This window comes from Olea europaea, chromosome 11 (assembly GCF_002742605.1).
Source record: "Olea europaea var. sylvestris chromosome 11, O_europaea_v1, whole genome shotgun sequence".
Classification (NCBI taxonomy): Eukaryota; Viridiplantae; Streptophyta; class Magnoliopsida; order Lamiales; family Oleaceae; genus Olea; species Olea europaea.
The window spans coordinates 18,352,376-18,373,486 of record NC_036247.1 but is presented as its reverse complement, the minus strand read 5'-3'; the positions used below and the strand labels follow the sequence as shown (position 1 = coordinate 18,373,486).

The 21,111-nt window shown below is 34.8% G+C and overlaps 2 protein-coding genes and 1 pseudogene across 2 annotated transcripts in view; 1 reads left to right on the top strand and 2 right to left on the bottom strand.

Moving 5' to 3' along the window:
- The first annotated feature begins 9,069 nt into the window (after nt 1-9,069).
- Nucleotides 9,070-11,315, top strand: LOC111403661 (probable aquaporin SIP2-1). The gene is made up of 3 exons (XM_023032245.1): nt 9,070-9,561; nt 10,356-10,616; nt 10,723-11,315. Exons 1-3 carry the CDS (start codon nt 9,265-9,267, stop codon nt 10,888-10,890), a joined length of 726 nt encoding a protein of 241 aa, XP_022888013.1. The 5' UTR covers nt 9,070-9,264; the 3' UTR covers nt 10,891-11,315.
- Nucleotides 11,316-11,407: 92 nt separating this feature from the next.
- LOC111403660 lies at nt 11,408-14,229 on the bottom strand (annotated as a pseudogene).
- Nucleotides 14,230-15,522: 1,293 nt separating this feature from the next.
- LOC111403659 (probable protein S-acyltransferase 3) overlaps nt 15,523-21,111 on the bottom strand; it is a 6,004-nt gene continuing 415 nt past the window's right edge. The window contains exons 2-6 of the mRNA XM_023032244.1: nt 20,191-20,385; nt 18,849-19,157; nt 17,554-17,784; nt 16,688-17,278; nt 15,523-16,003 (exon numbers count right to left, since the gene is read on the bottom strand). Coding sequence (XP_022888012.1) covers nt 16,712-17,278; nt 17,554-17,784; nt 18,849-19,157; nt 20,191-20,385 — 1,302 coding nt within the window. The 3' untranslated portion in view covers nt 15,523-16,003; nt 16,688-16,711. The remainder of the gene's footprint in view (nt 16,004-16,687; nt 17,279-17,553; nt 17,785-18,848; nt 19,158-20,190; nt 20,386-21,111) is intronic.

The following is a 21,111-nucleotide window of genomic DNA, read 5'->3' as shown; positions in this document are numbered from 1 at the left end:
AATCAAGGAACTCATTCTATTCATCTTGTAAGTCGTCAAGGAGCTGGAAAGAAATATAAGAAAAGGTCTGGAAAGGGCATTAAGCAAGGACCACTAAAGATAAATGAGTCTTCTGCCCAAATCCACAATAAGGAACACAAGAAAGATGTGTGCCATTTCTGTCGCAAACCTGAGCACCAAAAAAAGGACTGCCTGAAACGTAAGGCATGGTTCGAAAGTAAAGTTAAGATTATTTCTTACGTATGTTTCGAATCTAATTTGGCAGAAGTTCCTTATAATACTTGGTGGATTGATTCTGGATGTACCACTCATATTACTAATACGATGGAGGGATTCCTTTTAACCCAGACCATACATACAATGCAAAGATTCCTTTCAATCCAGATCATAAATCCAAATAAAAAGTTTATCCTCATGGAAAATCGAGTCAAAGCTCCAGTTGAAGCCATTGGAACCTATCGTTTGATTTTAGATACTGGACATCATTTAGATTTATTTCAAACACTTTATGTACCTTCCATTTCTCGCAATTTAGTTTCTTTATCAAAACTTGATTCCGCTGGATATTTCTGTAATGGTGGAAATGGATGTTTGAATTTGTTTAAGCAAAATCATCTTATTGGTTCCGCTATTCTTTGTGATGGCTTATACAAATTAAAGCTTGATAATCTTTTTGCTGAGACTCATTTAACCTTGCATCATAATGTTGGTACTAAACGTGGTTTACTGAATGAACGGTCTGCTAGCTTGTAGCATAAACGTTTGGGTCACATATCCAAGGAAAGGATGGAAAGATTAGTAAAGAATGAAATTCTTCATGACTTGGATTTTAGTGATCTTGGAATTTGTGTGGATTGTATTAAGGGTAAACAATCCAAACACACAAAGAAAGGAGCCACAAGAAGCACACAGCTTCTTGAGATAATACACACCGATATATGTGGGCCTTTTGATGTTTCATCATTTGGTGGAGAAAAGTATTTTATCACCTTTATTGATAATTTTTCACGTTATGGCTATGTTTATTTACTGCATGAAAAGTCTCAAGCTGTAAATGCTTTGGAGATCTTTGTCAATGAAGTTGAACGGCAATTAGACAGAAAGGTGAAAATTATTAGATCTGATAAAGGTGGTGAATATTATGGAAAATATGATGAAACTGGACAACACCCTGGTCCATTTGCTAAATTTCTTGAAAGACATGGCACATGTTCTCAATACACTATGCCAGGCACACCACAACAAAATGGTGTGGCTGAAAGGCGTAATCGTACTCTAATAGAAATGGTTAGGTGTATGTTGAGCAATTCATCTTTACCTATTTCCTTGTGGATGTTTGCATTAAAGACTGCCATGTATCTACAAAACAGGGTTCCTAGTAAGGCAGTTCCAAAGACTCCTTTTGAACTGTGGACGGGAAGGAAACCCAGTTTAAGGCACCTGCATGTTTGGGGTTGCCCGGCAGAAGCAAGAATTTATAATCCACATGAAAAGAAGCTGGACTCAAGAACAATCAGTGGATTTTTCATTGGTTATCCAGAAAAATCAAAGGGGTATAGATTTTATTGTCCTAATCATAGAACTAAAATTGTTGAAACTGGAAATGCTAGGTTCATTGAGAATGACGAAGTTAGTGGGAGTTTGGAACCACGAAATGTGGAAATACAAGAAGTTAGAGTTCAAGTTTCTCTACCCTCAACTTCTTCTAATGTTGTTGTTCCTCAAATTGTTGGACGGCATAACAATTTACCTGAACAACAAATAAATGAACAAACACCCCACAATGAAGTTGCTACTAATGAGCCTGCATTAAATGAACCACAAGAAATAGCATTAAGAATGTCACAAAGACAACGTAGACCTGCTATTTCTGATGATTATGTGGTTTACCTACAAGAGTCTGAATTTGACTTGGGAATTGTTGATGATGATCCAGTTTCATTTTCACATGCCATTGAGAGCGCCAATTTTGATAAGTGGTTAGATGCTATGAAAGATGAGTTAAAATCTATGGAGAATAATGAAGTCTGGGATCTCGTCGAATTACCAGAATCATGTAAAAGAGTTGGGTGTAAATGGGTCTTTAAGACCAAGCGCGACTCTAATGGTAATATCGAATGATATAAAGCTAGACTAGTTGCCAAAGGTTTTACTCAGAAAAGTGGCATTGATTATAAGGAGACATTTTCGCCAGTCTCCAAGAAAGACTCACTCAGAATTATAATGGCTTTAGTAGCTCATTATGACTTAGAGCTACATCAAATGGATGTGAAAACCGCCTTTCTAAATGGAAATTTAGATGAAGAAGTTTATATGGATCAGCCTGAAGGTTTTTCAGTTAAAGGAAAGGAACACATGGTGTGTAAATTAAGGAAATCAATATACGGACTTAAACAGGCTTCCCGTCAATTTTATCTTAAGTTCAACAATATCATTATTTCTTTTGGATTTAAGGAAAACATCGTTGACCGATGTATATATCTAAAGGTCAGTGGGAGCAAGTTTATATATTTTGATTCTGTATGTTGATGATATCTTGCTAGCTACTAATGATCTTGGTCTATTACACGAGACTAAGAAATTTCTCTCTAAAAATTTTGAAATGAAAGAAATGGGAGAGGCAACCTATGTGATTGGAATTGAAATATTCCGTGATAGGTCACAAGGATTGTTAGGGTTGTCTCAGAAAGCATATATCAATAAAATTTTAGAGAGATTTAAAATGGAAAATTGTTTAGCGAGTGTCGTTCCAATTCAGAAAGGAGACAAATTTAGTCTCATGCAATGTCCTAAGAATGACTTCGAACGCAAACAAATGGCAGATATTCCTTATGCATCTCTTGTTGGGAGCCTAATGTATGCTCAGACTTGCACCAGGCCAGACATCAGTTTTGCTGTCGGAATGCTGGGCAGGTATCAAAGCAAACCAGGACTTGATCATTGGAAAGCTGCAAAGAAAGTATTGAGATACTTGCAAGGAACGAAAGACCACATGCTCACTTATAGGAGATCTGATAACTTGGAGGTCATTGGATATTCAGATTCAGACTTTGCTGGATGTATGGATACTAAAAAATCTACATTTGGCTATTTGTTCCTCTTAGCTGGAGGGGCTATATCATGGAAAAGTGTGAAATAGTCAGTCATTGCTGCATCCACTATGGAAGCTGAGTTTGTGGCATGCTTTGAGGCCACAGTTCAAGGAAATTGGCTGCGGAACTTTATTTCAGGACTTGGAATTGTCGACAGTATAGCCAAGCCGTTGAAACTTTATTGTGACAATTCTGCAGCAGTCTTCTTTTCAAAGAACGACAAGTACTCTAAAGGTGCTAAACACATGGAATTGAAGTACTTTGCTGTTAAAGAAGAAGTTCAAAAACAAAAGTTGTCAATCGAGCATATTAGCACCAATCTTATGATTGCAGATCCATTAACGAAAGGATTGCCACCAAAGACATTTAATGAACATGTCGAAAGGATGGGCATTATTGAAAATTATCATTGACATTATTATGTAATTGATGATGCTTATGTATTGACACTTGGAGCTCAATTATGTATTGTTTTTGACAAATGTTATTCCTGTCATAATTGTTGGTACATGTACATGAGTGAATTATCTGAATGCTGACAGGAATAGCCCTTTAAAGATATTATTAGAAACTTCTCATTACGTATCATGTTGAGTAAGGACTTATATTGTAGTACATGGAAGGAATTATGCCAAAATGATGGTGTAAAATCGCCATGACTCTTATTCGTCATTACTTAACGATGATACATTAAGTGACCAATGTATGAAGGATTTTAGCTTATCGTATGCGCATTATGTTATAGACCACATAATGATGTAATATTACTCAGGCCAAGTGGGAGAATGTTAGACCAATTAATGTGGCCCCACGTAATATTATAAATAAATTAATATTTGGTCTATATATATTAAAAATCTGATTGATCATTGAGAAGTGACAGTTTTGTAACTGTCCACTTTGATGGAAAGTGGGTAGTTTTGGCCTAAAAGAAAACTGCCTCTCTCTGCTTTTTTAACGTGAATGAAAAACCATCAATAATTACATTCAAGAACAGTAAGGAAAAGAGAGAGAACAGTTTTCTTTATTCTCACTGATTTCTCTTTTGCAGATTTAATAAATTCCAATTTTCTTCATGGATCAAGGTATGTTACTTGATCAAATTACTCATACGTGAAAATCATAGAATTCCAAGATCTAGGCATTAAAGTATGAATTAATTGCTTACATCTAAAACGTTTCAACCTCTTTGTTTCATCCCATGTACCTTTGGCCCAAGAGTAATGCTATTTACAGTCTAAGATTACAATAGTGGAAGCTCGTTATTTGAGGCATTAATTTTCTATAATTCTATTGGCTCGATAACAAGCTAATGCATCAAATAATTAGTTGCCCTGTGAATAGCATTACTCTTGGGTACCGTGGGTAGGAGGATTAGGCACAGAACGGGTACACGTTTCAAGTGTCCCTCACCATAAAATTTGCTGAAAGATGATGCAAAGGAATGAAAATCTATGTTTCGTTTAGCTATAAGGTGTTTCTCTTGCATTCAACAACTAGACAACGCACTACTTGTAAAAACTATCGGAGCTCAAAAGCTGGAAACAACACTGAAATAAAATTGAAATAAAGAACGAAAAATTCAAATATGTGCAAAAACCAGTAAAACACAATCAAATTTCAATCCATATATTGTTGACGTATAAATAGAAATAATGAAATCAACCAAAATCCCGAACAGAACGATTACAGAGCTGTCGCTTACAAAATATTGGTAAAAGGATTTTTGAAACTAAACTGGCATAAAGATCGGGTTGGGAACAAAATCAACAAGTATAATCATTGCAATTTAATGGTAAAAAATGTTAATTTAAATCTTATAAGAAATGAAATTCCAAACCTTGAATTTATTGAACGTGTTCGATCCGTTTGACCACAGCCGAATGGTGAACTTCACAGGTCCAATTGAGTGGTGTGTACAACGGAACGCGGGTAAAAAATAAAAAAATAAAAATGTGTTGCCCTAAATAACAACCTTGGAGCTTTACAGGTTAATTCAGTTAACTATCCCAATAATCACTTAACTCATATCTTTATTTCTGTTGTCCACTGAAGTTTAAAATATTGAGTTTTGGCCACTTAACTTATTTAAACGTTGAACGTTACTTATTGACAAAACATTGATTTCAAATTTCTAACTAAAATTAGTGACATGGCTAACAAAATGCACGCGTTGCATCCCGTCACGCGTTATCAAATTCTCACATAAGAAAGTATCTTTCATTTCTCATTAAATTTTGGAAACTTTGAGGTGGTCAATTTTTTGTCACTAAACTTATAAAAATTCAAATTTATTGTGTGTTTACTTATTGAAATTAAATTTAATTATTGTGTAATTGAATCATCATTTCTCGTGCGATCGATATCTCGAACTCGTTTGTTCAATTTATTACTTGTATGTGACATGTGCGCTTGTGGTATACAGTTTTTAACGAACAACAGGTCAATGCCAATTTTTTAAATTTAGTGACCAAAATCCGACACTCTCAAAGTCTAGCAAACAATCTAAAGTATAGTGATCTATCAAAGACTTTTTTAAAGTTTAGTAAGCAATGAAATACGTTTTCTTAGTGGTACTTTGTTAACGGTGTAACAGAGATCTGCATGTACATTTTATTAGTCACGTTATCAATTTCATTAGAGGTGTGAAACGGATGTTATAACAATGAGTAACATCTAACTCTCAGATAAGCTTAGTATCCAAAACTTGACATTTTTAAATTTCAGTAAACAATCGAAGACACATATATAAGTTCAATGATTATTGGGACAATTAACTTGACTTCAGAAGATTTTTACATTTTTTTTTTAATTCATGCATTTTCAGAAGTTATGAATTTGTTTGAAGAATTTTATTTAAAATAAAATTCACTTCTAACACAAGGAAATTTACACATAGGATGTGGAGGTTGGATTCACTCTCTCTATCGTTATCCTTCCCCAATGTTTGTTAGCTTTTGTGTCCCAAATTAAGACGAATTTTTTGAAAAATATTGTTTCCTAATTTTCACAAGATTGTATTGGAAAAATATTATTTTCTTAATTCAACATTATTTTTTATATTATTTTCATCTTTATGGTATGATATTTACTTATAAATAGTGACATCTTTATTCAATTTTATTTAAGCAAAATTTGCTGTATTGAAATTTTCTCTCCACATTATTATAATAAAACACCGTTTCCTTTGCTTAATTCTCGTTTATTTTTTACTTTTAACCTTATTTCATTGTTGTGATCTTCTTTCCTTCATATTGCTCCATTAAATCTCAATTCTTACAACCCTTTGGGATCAACAAGTGTTATCAGAGTAATTTTGATAACTTGTTTGTTCCCAACAAGTGGTATCAGAGTTAGGTTGTAGGTTCTTCATGATTTGATTGGGATTTTTCAAAGATGACTACATTGAAGTATGATATTCGCTACTGAATCGCAATACGAGATTTTCGCCGTGGCAAGTAAGGATGAGGGCTGTGTTGGCTCAGATGGATTTAGACTATGCTTTGTTGGGTTTTGATAAGATGCCAGCAAATTTGACAGCAAAGGAGAAACAACGGAAAGACGGGAAGGTTCTATCGCAAATTCATCTTCGCCTTTCCAATAACATTTGCATGATGTATTGAAGGAGAAAGTGGGGACTACTTTATGGTTAAAACTGGAGCAATTGTGCATGACCAAAAGTCTTACGAACAAACTGCATCTAAAGCAAAGGCTGTATTCCCATTGTATAGTGGAAGGAGGATCATTGGAAGACTACCTTGCTGTATTCAAAGAAATCGTCGCGAATTTTTGAAATATTGGAGGTCAAGTAAGATGAGTAGGATCTGGCCTTGATCCTGTTGTGTTCATTGCCTGTTTTTTACTCATTGTTTTGGGACACAATATTGTATAGTAGTGACACGCTTACCATTAAAGAAGCTTACAATGCTTTATTCTCAAAAAAGAAGATGAATCACTTGGTTGGAGCTACATCTAAGGATGAGGAAGTTGTGGTATCTCATGGTGATTGACAAAGGAATAGAACGAAAGTAAACTTCAACAATCAATTTTGCCTCTACTGTAGGAGGAAATGACATGTCATGAAAGATTGCGACAATTTGCAAGCTAGAAGTAATTTAGCTGCAAATCATGCGAGGTAATCAGATAATTCGGATGTTGCCAAGGACTTTTCGGATGGCAGAGTTGTGGTTTTCTGCTATAGGGTGTGCTTTGACCCTATTTGGATAATTTTAATTCCAAGTTGAATTTTTGGGAACCCATGAATAGGGTTTGGGTGCCGCTTGTAGACGCCGGGAAGAGGATGGTGTTTTTCGTGAGGTAGAGAGTTTTGGTTACTGTTTGAGGAGCTTGATTATTTGGATGCAGCTGACATATTTTTCCAAATTGAGAAATTTTGAAGTTTTATTCGTTGCACCGAGATTTGGGTTAAAGTGGAGATGTTAGTTTTGTGCCCCAAATTAGGGTGAATTTTTTTGAAAAATATTGTTTCCTTATTTTCACGTGATTTTATTGGAAAAATATTATTTTCTTAATTCCATATTATTTTTTATATTATTTCATCTTTATGGTATGATATGTACCTATAAATAGTGGCATCTTTATTCAATTTTATTTAAGCAAAAATTGTTGTGTTGTAAATTTCTCTCCATATTTATGTAATAAAACATTGTTTCCTCTACTTAACTCTCGTTTATTTCTTTACTTTAAACCTTGTTTCAATGTTGTGATCTTCGTTGCTTCATATTGATCCATTAAATCTCAGTTCTTACAACCCTTTGGGATCAACAATGTTATCCAAATGGGTCGTGCTACACGAACATAGGGGTTGGTACAACGGTTGACATAGCACACACATGAGGAGGTCGACATTATTTTATTCGCTGTGATCCACACCTCGGTTGTGAGTGTGTTGTCATCTTTTATGTCAAACATTATGTTCGTTTAATATTTTCCTATCCAAATATAATTTAAATTTTTTTTTAATGAAAGTCACCTTAATTAGATAAATAAATAATTAACATATATAAATATATAAATAATATTTCAGTATTCTTTGTTAAAAAAAAATATTTGATATCCAATATTATCAATATGTCATACTTTCAAAAAGTAAACAATCAATTAATATATTTAAAGAATGAAATCTTATAAAATTTAATTACAAATTGATCTTTTACATTAAAAAAATTGTGAAAAATGAAAAAAAAAATAGAATAAGAATTTTTTTATAATTTTATTTTTTTCTGTAGAAAATGAGAAGAAACAATTAAAAAGAGTAAAAATATAAGCAGTAGAAGAAAAATAATAATTTTTAATCATGATTCCAATGTTTGTAGAAGAAAAGAGAAATAATGAAAGGACAAAAAATAAAAAAACTAAAAACTTTTTGTACTTTCTACTTAAAAAAGTTAATTCCTTAAAATCATTGATACTTTTTACACGTAGTTTTAATTGAATGCATATCAATACTTTTAAAGAATTTTAAAAAGTCTATATTAAAATTTCCTAAACTTTATAAATCGACTTGCCTAAAATGTTTAATATTAATCACATGCAATTTTTTTGACCAATTGATTCGTAAAAATGAAACACACATTAGAATTCACTTAATCAATAACACTATTTGTCATGGATGAATACACCTAGATAAAATGAGCGAACGTAAAACAAATAAGCCACTTCGATTGAGGCATAAAATGAAATTTCTCCTACTACTTCACATATAGATACATGTGTTATTCCAAATCTAATGTATGGTAAAACAAATCTTCTAATTAATTTTTTTTTTTTTTTGACCTTTTTTTGTACGATTCTAATTCAATCATCACATAGAAAAAATCATCCTCTTAGGACATGGTCGGGCTCACCAAACGTGTCTTGTTAATAAAAGAAAGGATTATTTACAAACAAATCGCTGTCAATTTCATTTAATAATAATTATAAGCAGATGAAGCCAAGCCAGTACTTACCACGATTTTATTGTATTTTCTTACAAGGCACATGCCTCTCAATTCTAGGCAAGTTTTTTAAGCCAACGGAGCAAAACCCGACAAACATGGTGTATGTACATGAAAAGTAGGAACTCGGAGATTACCAGAAGCCAATAGCTCCTTTCAGTTTCAGATTCAAGTGTGTGTGAGAGATAGAGAGAGAAGAGCACCCAGGAACAACCATGGCGGCCGTAAGAGGTAGGCGGCTGCTGGTGTCGGATTTCTTGATGTCTTTCATGTGGGTTTGGTCCAGTGTGCTCATTAAGATTTTTGTTTATAAAATATTGGATTATGGCTCCCATGATATGAAGGGTGAAATTTTGAGGTATGGAATCTCCATTGTCAACATGTTCTTCTTTGCATTCTTGGCCAAAGCTACCAAGGGTGGGGCCTACAACCCCCTCACCGTCTTGTCCTCGGCCATTTCTGGGAATTTCAGCAATTTCCTCTTCACTGTCGGGGCCAGAATTCCTGTCCAGGTTCGCTAGATACAATTGTTTTAAAATCTTGTTCTTTAATTATCATGTCACCGTTTGTTTTAGGAAATATTGACAGTTTCTTTTGTGAGGGACATTGAATTAGAGAAGTTAGATTGATGGTTCTTCTCTTTATTTTAGGACTTCATGTTTTTGGGTTAATCGTAAATTTGATTAGGGCCTGCATCTTAAATCAATCTGGGAGTTTCAGTAAATACGTTCTATTGATTATTTGGCAAGTGAATTGATAGATAATCTGAAACCATATACATGGTAGGCTTAGTGAAAGCAGCAATTTCAATGATTGTCACATGTTATTGGAATATCTTAAGAATCATTCAAAAATCGAAGAAATGATCAAAACAAAATGATTTTTGAATTGTATTCCAGAAAAATTTTATTCACAAATAAAACTATATCTCGTTATCTTGGCAAATTATTTGAGGCTAATTATATATCTGCATGTAGGACTTTCTTTCTTATCCAAGATTCCCCCAATTCGACATCTTTCTCAAATATCAACTATAAAAAATTCTTTCCCCACTTACTTTGTGTTCCAATATCTATACTTATTTAGAGAGTTTCCCTTTTTCCCATTTTGTTAATGCTGACACGATGAATGGATCGTTGTTCTCCAGAAAAACCCTCAGACAGGTTGTGAAGAGGAATGACATGGTGTTCTTAAAATAAGTGTTCCAAAACTCATAGTTTGTTCATAATCATCATCTGGAAGTTGAGTTAAGATGGTTTAGTTGTGTACTGGAGCTTATCCTTGTTCTTCCATTTCTTTTTCAAAGGTCTTGGGGTCTATTTATGGGGTCAGGCTCATTCTTGCGGCATTTCCAGAAATAGGACGTGGGCCACGTCTGAATGTTGACATAACTCGAGGTGCATTGACTGAAGGGTTTTTGACGTTTGGAATTGTAATTATATCCCAAGGGCTCTCGAGAAAACTTCCTGGAAGTTTCTTCATGAAGACTTGGATCTCAAGCGTCTCGAAGCTCACTCTTCACATGCTTGGCTCTGATCTGACTGGAGGATGCATGAATCCGGCATCTGTAAGTACTTATATTCAGTCTAAATGTAATCTATGCTTACTGCGGAATTGTGTTGGATACATTACACTTGAATGAACATCGAGTAAATTCTAATTGCGTCCCTCAGGTAATGGGGTGGGCTTTTACACGCGGGGAACATATAAGCAAGGAACATTTAATTGTATACTGGCTTGCTCCTATGGAGGCGACTTTGGCAGCAGTGTGGGCATTTAGAGTTGTAGTTCGACCCGAGAATGATAAGACACCTAAGGTGAAGTCCGGAAAATCAGAATGAAAGGACAATGGATCAACTGTGTGTATATTAGAATTGTGGGTATTTTGATGCAATTAACATGTAAAATTGGCTTGCAGAAAGATGTATACATTGCTGTTTTGGGTGGGTAGGTTCAATGCAATTGTAATTCTCCTAATGTCTCTCTCTCTCTTACACACCACACACGCACGCACGCACAAATCTGTGTATATACATAGGGGGCTTGGGATGAATGATTCGATCAATTCCAGAGATTCTGGGTTCATTCATCCATGTGCAACATATCGTGCCATTCACAGAATTTGTCACAAATCTGATGTGGTCATGTCACTTGGCACAAACACATTCTAGCATTACTGAAAGAATTAATCTAGAAGTACATTCCTAGATAACATTGTTGTTGATATTGTGTGAGTTGTCAAAATATGAGCCATTGATTGTTTTAAGTATTGTTAAAATCAATGTATAAAAAACTGCCAACTTATGAGAATGTCATCCATGAAGTCAAAGTTAATGTAAATGTAGCAAGATTGAGAAAGAAAGTGGAAGGAGAATACTCTCAGTGCATTACAAATGCTTCCACAGTATCATCCAACTATCCTTGTAAGTACAATAAGCAGATTGCTCTGTGAAATTGAGAATTGAATACAGGCTTTGACAGGATAAATCAGTAAACAAGCTGCGTTTCAAACTCTACAAAATCAACAGAACCAGATTCAATGGGTTTCATGAGATATGCAGCCAATAGCTCAGAAGCCAGAGCCGAAATGAGTGGTATCCTCTTCAAGTTCTTCACCAAGGGAATGTCTCAATTCTGTCCCACTGCAATCAGTTGCTCGTTGATCTCCACCATTCGATCTAATTTCCTCTTGAATTCCGGGTTCTCAACATCCGGCACAGCTGGAAAATTCTAGCTGTTGTGCGGTTTGTCTTGGGAAAAACAAAAACAAGTTTTAGCATGAACTCAAATCTTTTAGGGTGTTGATCATATGGCTTGGACTGAAGATTCAAACTTAACGAACATTTGAGATGTAATAATGGAAACAATTAAAATGATACCATCTAATGAAATATGATAATTGCAGTTTGAATAAGTTTTCTTTGAATTTATATAACATTAAATGACAAAATGAAGCATCAGACTAAATACCATTAGTATGTTCTACATTTCTTTCCCATTTTTTTTTTCTAGTTCGTTGACATGAACCTCAAAGACCGAGAATTGGCAATTGAACGAAGCGACACGAAATATTTACGAAACTCTGGCTAAGAAACAGAAGAAAAATGACTTTTGCCAATGGAATAATGCAGAAGAGAAATAAGGACAAACTCTCACCTCAATAATGACATGCATGTCAAATTCTTTAGTGTTTAGCCCAATGCCTTTTAGAGCTGTTCTTTGGCAGTCATTAAGGTACATTGTCACATAAACCTGCATTTTGTTGTCAAGATTTAGAGAGGATTACAGATTAAGGATTGAGAATATCTGTTTTGTCCACTCAATTTAACAAGCAATATGATTTGCAAAAGAAAACGTCTAGACTTATAATTACCGAGAGGCAGAAGAAGCGTGCCCACAGTTTTGCCTTCCAGTTGTTCGGGAACTGAGGCTGTGCCTTCATCATAGCCGAGAAGAAATCACCGTGGTGATTCTCGTCGTGGCACCAGTTTTCAGAGTACTTGAAAATTGGATAGCACTGGTAATCTGGATTCTCCTTGAGATGCCTGTATATTGTTATGTATCTCCAGTATCCAATCTTCTCCGACAAATAAGTTGCATAGAAAATGAACTTGGGCTTGAAAATGTGTATTTTCTTGCCTTTGTAAGGAAACCCAAGTCGAGTGCCAAATTGAAGTCGGATAAACCCTTATTCAAGAACCTGCAAGAATCCATCATAACCCTGACTTAACTCATAAACTACAACTTGAACTATGTGGTGAAGATGTTTGATTCAGAGAAAGAAAAAGAAAGAAAAATTAAATACAAGCATACCCTGCATGGCGAGCTTCATCCTTCTACATAAGTTAGAAAATCTCAGCTACTACAGGGTCAGTTTTCTGCATAAGCAATTCTCATACAAGTTATTAAAACAAAGTTAAATAAAGCAGAGACATAACTACTTGCAGTATCAAATTCTGAAATTCCTATTAACGTAATAGGGAAACAACAATGCAATTATTGGCAAGACTTGACGGGCAGCAGAAATTAGACGCAATTAGATAGAAGGAAATGCAGGAAATAGGACAAACGAAATTTGGTTAGTAAAAGAGCAAAAGAAAATAGATTGCCACGAGTGTTTTACAACTAAAATATTCACTGAAAAGGGAATAACTCGATCATAGAAAACAAGTTAGCCACATTGATAATCTCTTTCGAAATTCGCAATAAATTTGTATAAACAAATTGAAGTTCAAAGAAAACTAAAGCAGATAAACTATTGAAGTAACCAAATTTTAATAACTTATTTACTTATTAGTGAACTTACTTAAGCAGACGTCTTTTAAGCGTAGCCAAACAAGAGATTCTATAATTAGGGCACATAGAAATACAAAAGTGTGAAATTCTAATTGTAATAGTAACCCCAATAATATATGAATCTCAAGTACTTGTATAAATATTTTCTTCAAGTTGAAAGTGCTGATATATGGTGAAAAAAAAAACACATATAATATGTCTAATAAACAACACTTGGAGACCCAATTTCAAGTTCATTCTGCGAAATTAGCCTCATATTCAGCATAATGACTATATTAGAAGAACCCATAAATTATAGCAAGAGTTGAAAGGAAACAGAAAAATGTCAGACCTTGAGCCTTCTCCCAAGCTCCTTGTAGAGAAGGAACCCAGAGAAAGATGCAAGACCTCTCGAAGTACTCCACAAAAATCTGACTCAAAGGACCCTCCATTTTATCGGCAGCCTCGAATTCCTTGTTCCTTACAAAGGGAGGCTGGCTGAAATCGGTCTTGAATTCCTGCAATAAAGCCTCAAACTCAGCCATGTTCAGATTCTTGTTGATTTCCGTGTTAAAAAGCAGCTCCATTTCATCAAAGTCTGTGGTGTAGAATCTTGGAGTCAGCAGGGTTTCGTTTATTTCTTGTTTTCCAGCCTTCTTCTTTTTGGATACAGTTGCTGCCCGAGACTGGACGGTGGGTAACATTTTGATGGTGAAAAATCGGGTGCATGGCAATCGGTAGTTCCCAGTTCTTGGGATAATGGAGCTGAATTTTGATATGGGTTTAACTAAGGCCATCTCTACTGCCATTTTTGGGGCAAATTCTGCAGCAGAAAAACAACGAACTGATGGTACTGTTCTTGCTCTGGTAGAAAAGAACTAACAACGTGGGGAGAGATAAGATAATGGGGCCGGGGGAAGGGCGAGGGTCGGGGTGGGGTATCTATATGTAACTTGGATGAAAGTGATTGAATCTAATCTCATCCAATTAAATCTACGAAACTAAGTGGGAGTTTGACACATGGCAATACAGTGGGACCCTAGTAATTGCTAGGTTTGTTTTGTGTTTTTAGTACGTTGGGTTATGATACCAATAAATCTCGAATAATGATATTAAACAATGTCGAATTATATTTTATAAGTCGAGATCGATGAGTTAAATATTTATCAATCAATCAACTTATATACTTGACCCAGAAACAACGTGGGCCATTAGTTGCAACTTGATTGGTTTTAATGTTATCTTGACCCAAGTTCACTTATAGGATGACTTCCTTGTATCTTGATCCATTACTTTGTGTTTTGGCCCAATCTTTATATCTTGGTCCAAATTGAATTTATACCTAAAGCTATATATAGCTCCCATACTTTGAGAGAGAGTGGGTATTTTGCTTATGTTTGAGAAGAGAACAAAAAATCGATTGTCTCCTTTGTGGTCTCCTTCAAGCCTTTGTTCTTTTGTCTTCTCTTTGCCTTTGTGGCTTACAAATACCACCATATTATTGTCCCTTTCTGGGTGAGAAAAGAAAATGCAACCATAAGTGGATTGAAGTTGTTTGTGATTTGGTTCATTGGTTGATTGGTAAGTTTGATATGAGCCCGGAATTCTACCATTTGGAGGTCGATTCTTCAACATGGTACATGGGAAGCCATTTCAAAATAGTGTTGTCAAAATAGATCGAATCAAGCTTGGATCAATTCACTAAACAAATAAATAAATGAAAGAGAACAACGTAGCACTCTTTAGGACTGCCTCGGCTCAACCATGAACCATCTTGGGCGAACCTCGCGGAAAGTGATGAACTGGGCTTGACCCCCCAGCACATTCCAAAATCCATGGCTGATATTTCTATTTTCTTGGCATTTGATTTGATTTTTATTTATTTATTTATTTATTTATTTTTTTAAAGAAAAACTAGGATTAAGATTTAGGACCAATTCATTCAAGAACCCCACAAGAAAATGGCATTTTTAGAAGCAATTTAAGAGAAGACAATGAACCTGAAATTTACTGCAGATTCTATGATTTTGTTCCTATACAAATATCTGATGCTCTATTAAGCTCCTGTAAATTCCCCTGGATACATAATTTCAAGTCGAAAATTTCATGCACATCAGTTGTTGATAATAAAGATAATCATTATAAACTAAAGATAGCTTGGGCAATGCGACTATTCAAATGCCATCTCTACAAACAGATTGCAAGTAGCTCGAAGGATGCTATGGTGAGTACATATTCATCGCCCGAAAGATTGATAATGGATCTAAATTATATTCATACAAACAATCTGTCAATCTGAGTTTCTAGTATCATACTTTTCCTAACAAATTTGTAATGAAATCTGAACTTTGAAGAGAAAAAGAAAATGTAAGATAAAAGCGGTGAACAACAAAAGAACTATGTATCAAACCCATCTATTTTCACTTTTTCAGGATCTATCATTCTACAAGATCTTGTATTATTTTCGTATATTCGCCCTCCAAATTTGGAACTTCTGCTTACAGATTGTATCTAGAATTCTGAAGCCAGCAAGAATCTCATTTATCTACTAGTTCAAACAACATGAAAACCTCTACATTTTGAGAACTTCCAGTCCTGCTACCAGACATAGCCATCTTCTTAAGCATGCATCCAAATCTTTGAGGGGGGTAAGGGAACTGATTTCTCCTTTTATCAAACCTGTCAAGTGATATGTACTCTTCTGATTTCAAATAAAATGACACTTAAATACGATATAATCAATAGCATTGACTTCTTCACCCAATACATGGTTGAAACTTGAATTAATCTCATGAGAAGAATCATCAGCATCAATGCAGTAAAACAATATGAGAAGCCGTATCATGGAATTGTTAAATTTATTTTACTTTTGGGGTTCTGATTGTCTTTTTATTTTCTTTTATTTCACGGCCGGAACAAATATTTCCTTTGTTTGCTTCTCTAGTCATTTGCAACTTAATTATCCACTTCAGTTTGTAAGTCTTTATAGTAATGCCGCATATTTTATTTCTTTTTGCTCAAGTATAATTTTTGGAGTCATAACTACCCTACGTGAGGCTCTGCTGGAGAATCTTTAAACGGGCTAGTTCTGTTCAGTCCAAGAATTGCTATTCTAATTTAAGTCAAGGCTAATATTGTTCTTTCCTAGGTTATTAAGGCGCCCAGTTTCTCACAAATCTTGAATGGGTTAATAGAAAGCTGAAAACGGTTAAACAAACAAAGTCTGATAATAAGAACATGTATTGGAGCTTATGGAGGAGAAAGGTCTGTGCAATTGGTGGCGAACACAGTCCTCAGATGGGACTAAAAAAAATATATATTTGAAAACTGGAGTAGCAGGTAAAGAAGAAGAATGAAAGCTACCTGTAGTTTATGCTTGAACTGATGCTATGGTTTGATCAGATGTTGCTTCATCATGTTTCTTCTCTGCATTTCCCCCATATATGATGGGGAGATAATTACAGACTCCAATTCTTGTTCAGCCGAAAAGAGAACCGAGCTGGAATCACTTTTTTCATTTTCTACGTGCTGTTCTATTTCATTCTCCTCTGTCCTTCCCCCAACTTTGATTGGGGAGATCTGCAATTCTTGTTCAGCGGAAAAGAGAAATGGGCTGGAATCATATCTTTCATTTTCTTCCTGCTGTTTCATATTATTCTCAATGCCAACGAATTCCAGATTTTGTAAGATCTCTGGAAGTGAAGCACTACTATTCTCAGCAAATTTATCTTCCATTTCTTCATCAGTTTTTTCCATAGAGCTAGCAATACTTCCTGCTAAATTAGGATCCATCTTGTCCATAACCATAATTTCATCTTCCTGAACATATGCTCTGAAATTAACCATCGAGGGGGGGATTTTAGAGAAAAGGACTTCTTTCAGGTTTTTGATTGTCCCTCTGTTATATGGGTTCTCTTTCCTATCATATCGGTACCTGAAGTTCTCATATGTAGTCTGCATATGAGATAGCATGACTTGTTTAGATAATGGATATATTAACTATTAACTGCCAGGATATACTAGATTCACCATCAATCAGTCTATGAACACAATATAAATATGTTGGAAAGGTTTGTACACAAAGATTCTAAAGTTCACATTGAGATAAAGCATAGAAGACAAGGCCTCAGTGGCTTCTTTTCTTTGAATTCCAACCTATTAAACCATCTTTAGTAGCATATAAGTTAAATAGTAATCAATGCTCATTTACAGTTTGGAAGAACAATCACCTGGTTGGTGCTAATCAGATAGAAGTGGAAAACTGTAAGGCCACCGACAAACCAAAAGGTGATGAAGCAGTACACGATGAGAATAGCTGATAAAATATCACCCGACATGGCTTTCCACAATTTATCTTTCCGGCGAAGAATGTTGACAATGTTGACCCACGAGACGACAAAGACATATATGCATAAGATCGTTGATGTAGATACAAACATGTAGAAAAATCGATAATTACGCTGCAAAGATATTGCAAAAGACGCCATAGTTATTTGAGCAAAGGTCGTATGAAGTACCCATACAGGTACTATGAAATTGTTATTGAAAAAAAAAAAATGATTAGGCAATAGAAAAATAAAACAAGAACATACAGATTTACTTGACATTCAAGACGGGAAAAGAATACGAGTAGAGGAGGAAAAATCCACTATATCAAAGATAAGTACAAGAAATTGGTGTTTTGATGGCTACTCCCACAAAAGACAATGAGACCCTAAAAATTCTCATAATTTTGGTTTCATCACAGCACCGTGATCTTTTCGAATGGGCCAAACAGAATTCGAATCACATATCTAATAGAATCAAATGAGAAAATCATCTTATGTACCATGCAACAGTCTGATAATATCATCATAATGCTTAAAAACTCGACATACAGTATCTTCAAAAAGTTCTCCATTTTCCAGTGATTTATTTAAAATGCTCACAGAAACAAAAAGCGTATGACATAGATTGTGCAATCCAAAAAACGGTACACGGCCTATTTTCTGCACAAGGGACTTGATAACTTCCATGGGAAACAGAATAATCCCACCTATTCCTTGTGGGATGAGGAATCATAAACATGACGTAAGTTTACAGAAAGTTCTTATTAATTTGTGCTTTAGAAAAATGTAATTCTGAAGTCATATACATCTTCAATATTTAAATGTGCTCTATTTCAGCATCCAGATGTATTGAAATCCAATTGAAATAAAACTTCACAGGTATGGCAAAGGAAGCCGCAATATTGTAAGGTTACAGCGTAGAAATTGAAGCAGGGACATCCTATATCTGTGATTTTTAATAATAGACTCCTGATTTTTCATATTAGGAGAGTGAAAGGCATGTAATATGCTCTCCATCACAGGTCTTTATGTAAAACGAAAAAGAATGCAGGTATTTAGATACAGATGGATATTAACATTGGTACCATACAAAGAATGCATGGCAAATATTCATTCATAAGTACATAATGACGACAAATAATAGACTGTGTCTACTTAAACCATCAGTGTTTCTTTATGCATGCTAGAATACTTACTATACCAATGCATTGACCAACCCATGGACAGTGGTGATCAAATCTCTGAACACAATTGTTGCATATGGAGCAATGAGATGCACGGGGAGGACGGTACAGCAAACATGTGTCACAGTATTTCATTTTAACAGTGTGTCCATTCACAACCACATCCTTCGTCCGGGGAAGCTTCAAATGAGGAGTTCTTCCATTGACCCACTCCATTGAAGGGGTGTTAATTTCAACAGTTTCATCACATTCAGGCGGTGTTGTATTTCGAGAGATGATCCCAGGATCTCTACAGGATGTAAGAAATAGTAACAGCATATCCTGCAAGGAGAAGTCAAGAGATTGGCAGGTTATCTTAGTTGAATAAGTTGTTTTAAGAGGATCTTCTATCAAAGTTCTAGCAAGTATTCAGCAAAAATTCGAGGAAAACATTTTCTTTGTGAGCTTCAAGGCAGGAATTCAGCTATTATGGCATGTATTTTATGAGTAGACAAGATTGGATGGTCCAATTTACAGATTTTAACTTAGTTTTTCATTTTTAATATTGTACTGTCCAACTCACATGGACTACACAATTTTTTAAGTGTTGGAAAAACAGTCGTGGTCACCCATGTGTACAGGCCCAATCCTCAAGAATGGATAGGAATTCAAACATGTAACTTCCTTCAACCTTCATCAACTCCCTCCCTATATCTCCCTTAACATGTCTTACACAAAAGAGAAGATGGAATGGCTGAAAATGATGGAAAATTCGTATGTGAAAATATACCAAAAATCGGAAGGGCCTACAACCATATTTTTGTCTTGAAAACTCACAAAACTTTGCACTAAGATTGTGGATAATGGACTCCTTTCATCGTGATTGAGTTCTGGACCACTGGAGTGATCAACATGCAGATTTGGAGTGTTTTAATTTGCCAATTTTTGGAGCATGCGAAAGCAAGTGGCTCAAACATGAAGATCTTGAAGAATTCTTTCTTTACAAGTAAGCTTTCAAGAACTGAAATTAGATTATGGCATACAGTAGATTCTTTCAAAAGTAATAGTGATAAGTATTCCCGCTAACTCCCCTAGTTAAAATGCATAGGAAAAGAAGAAAGAAGTAAAAGGGAAAAAAAATACATCCTCAGAAACACCTACAATGCAATGAAATGCGCAACCACCTAAAGAATTGAATATGAACTAGACTTCCTTATAACCAATAATGAGCAAAGAAAGTAACTTCCGGAATGACAATTCATTCCCATATAGCAACTTCAAGTGTAGCATGCTCAATCACCATATTAGAATATTTGAGTCTTGAACACGATATGGAAAACACTTTTGACTTCTGCCGTGATGAATATTTACTTACCAAAACAGTTAGTACGATTCCCACTGTAAGTACTGAATACCAAGGAATAGCATCTTTGTTCTCTATGATACGTTGTCTGATAATGAGAAAGATTCTTATACAAAACGCAATCGCAGGACCTGCAACAAGGAATGTGGATAAAAACAAAGATGCTACATCTGGACCAAAGATCAATCTTCCTCCACATAAGAATTTCTGGAACATTCAAAAGAACATCAGTTTAATAAATGCTTGATATGACAAACTGTGCAATAAAAATAAATGTATTTCTATTACGAAGTACGTAAATTCAACGTCAAAAGAAACCTCAACAATAAATAAGCTATATAAAACATGCAACTGAACAGTATCCTCTCTCACTAAGAAGTAAATAATGTACACACATCCTTTGAATGAAATTGTGAATGTCTATATATAGTTTAAAAATAATATTATTCTCATTCATAGTCCTAAATATCACAATTTTTCACCATAAACAAAGTTCTAGTTCTACCATTAGATAGTAGGGGACCGGGAGGAAGGAGGAAAGATAAACCCTGAGGATCGAAGAACAATACAATAGATCAAATTTTAGTAATTTAAATTGAAGAGGACATTTTGCACTCTTTAACTTTCCAATAAATAAATGATTTCGTCTTAGTAAAATCAAAAACCACAAAAGCTATAATTGAGTAATCAGATAACATGTATTTGTGACAATCTAAGTTTAAAGCTTAGAATAAACTAGGTAATAACAACAAACATGTAGTGAACATAAATGACTGCAGCTTGATTAACATGAAAAGAAAAGGAGTGAAATGAACTAAGCATGCAAATTCACTTAATCCGACAATCTAATTTCTTTGTTCAAGATAAGTACTTATACAAGATTCAAGAAACACACTCCCCATTAAATGATCAAGCACACTAAAAATAATAAAT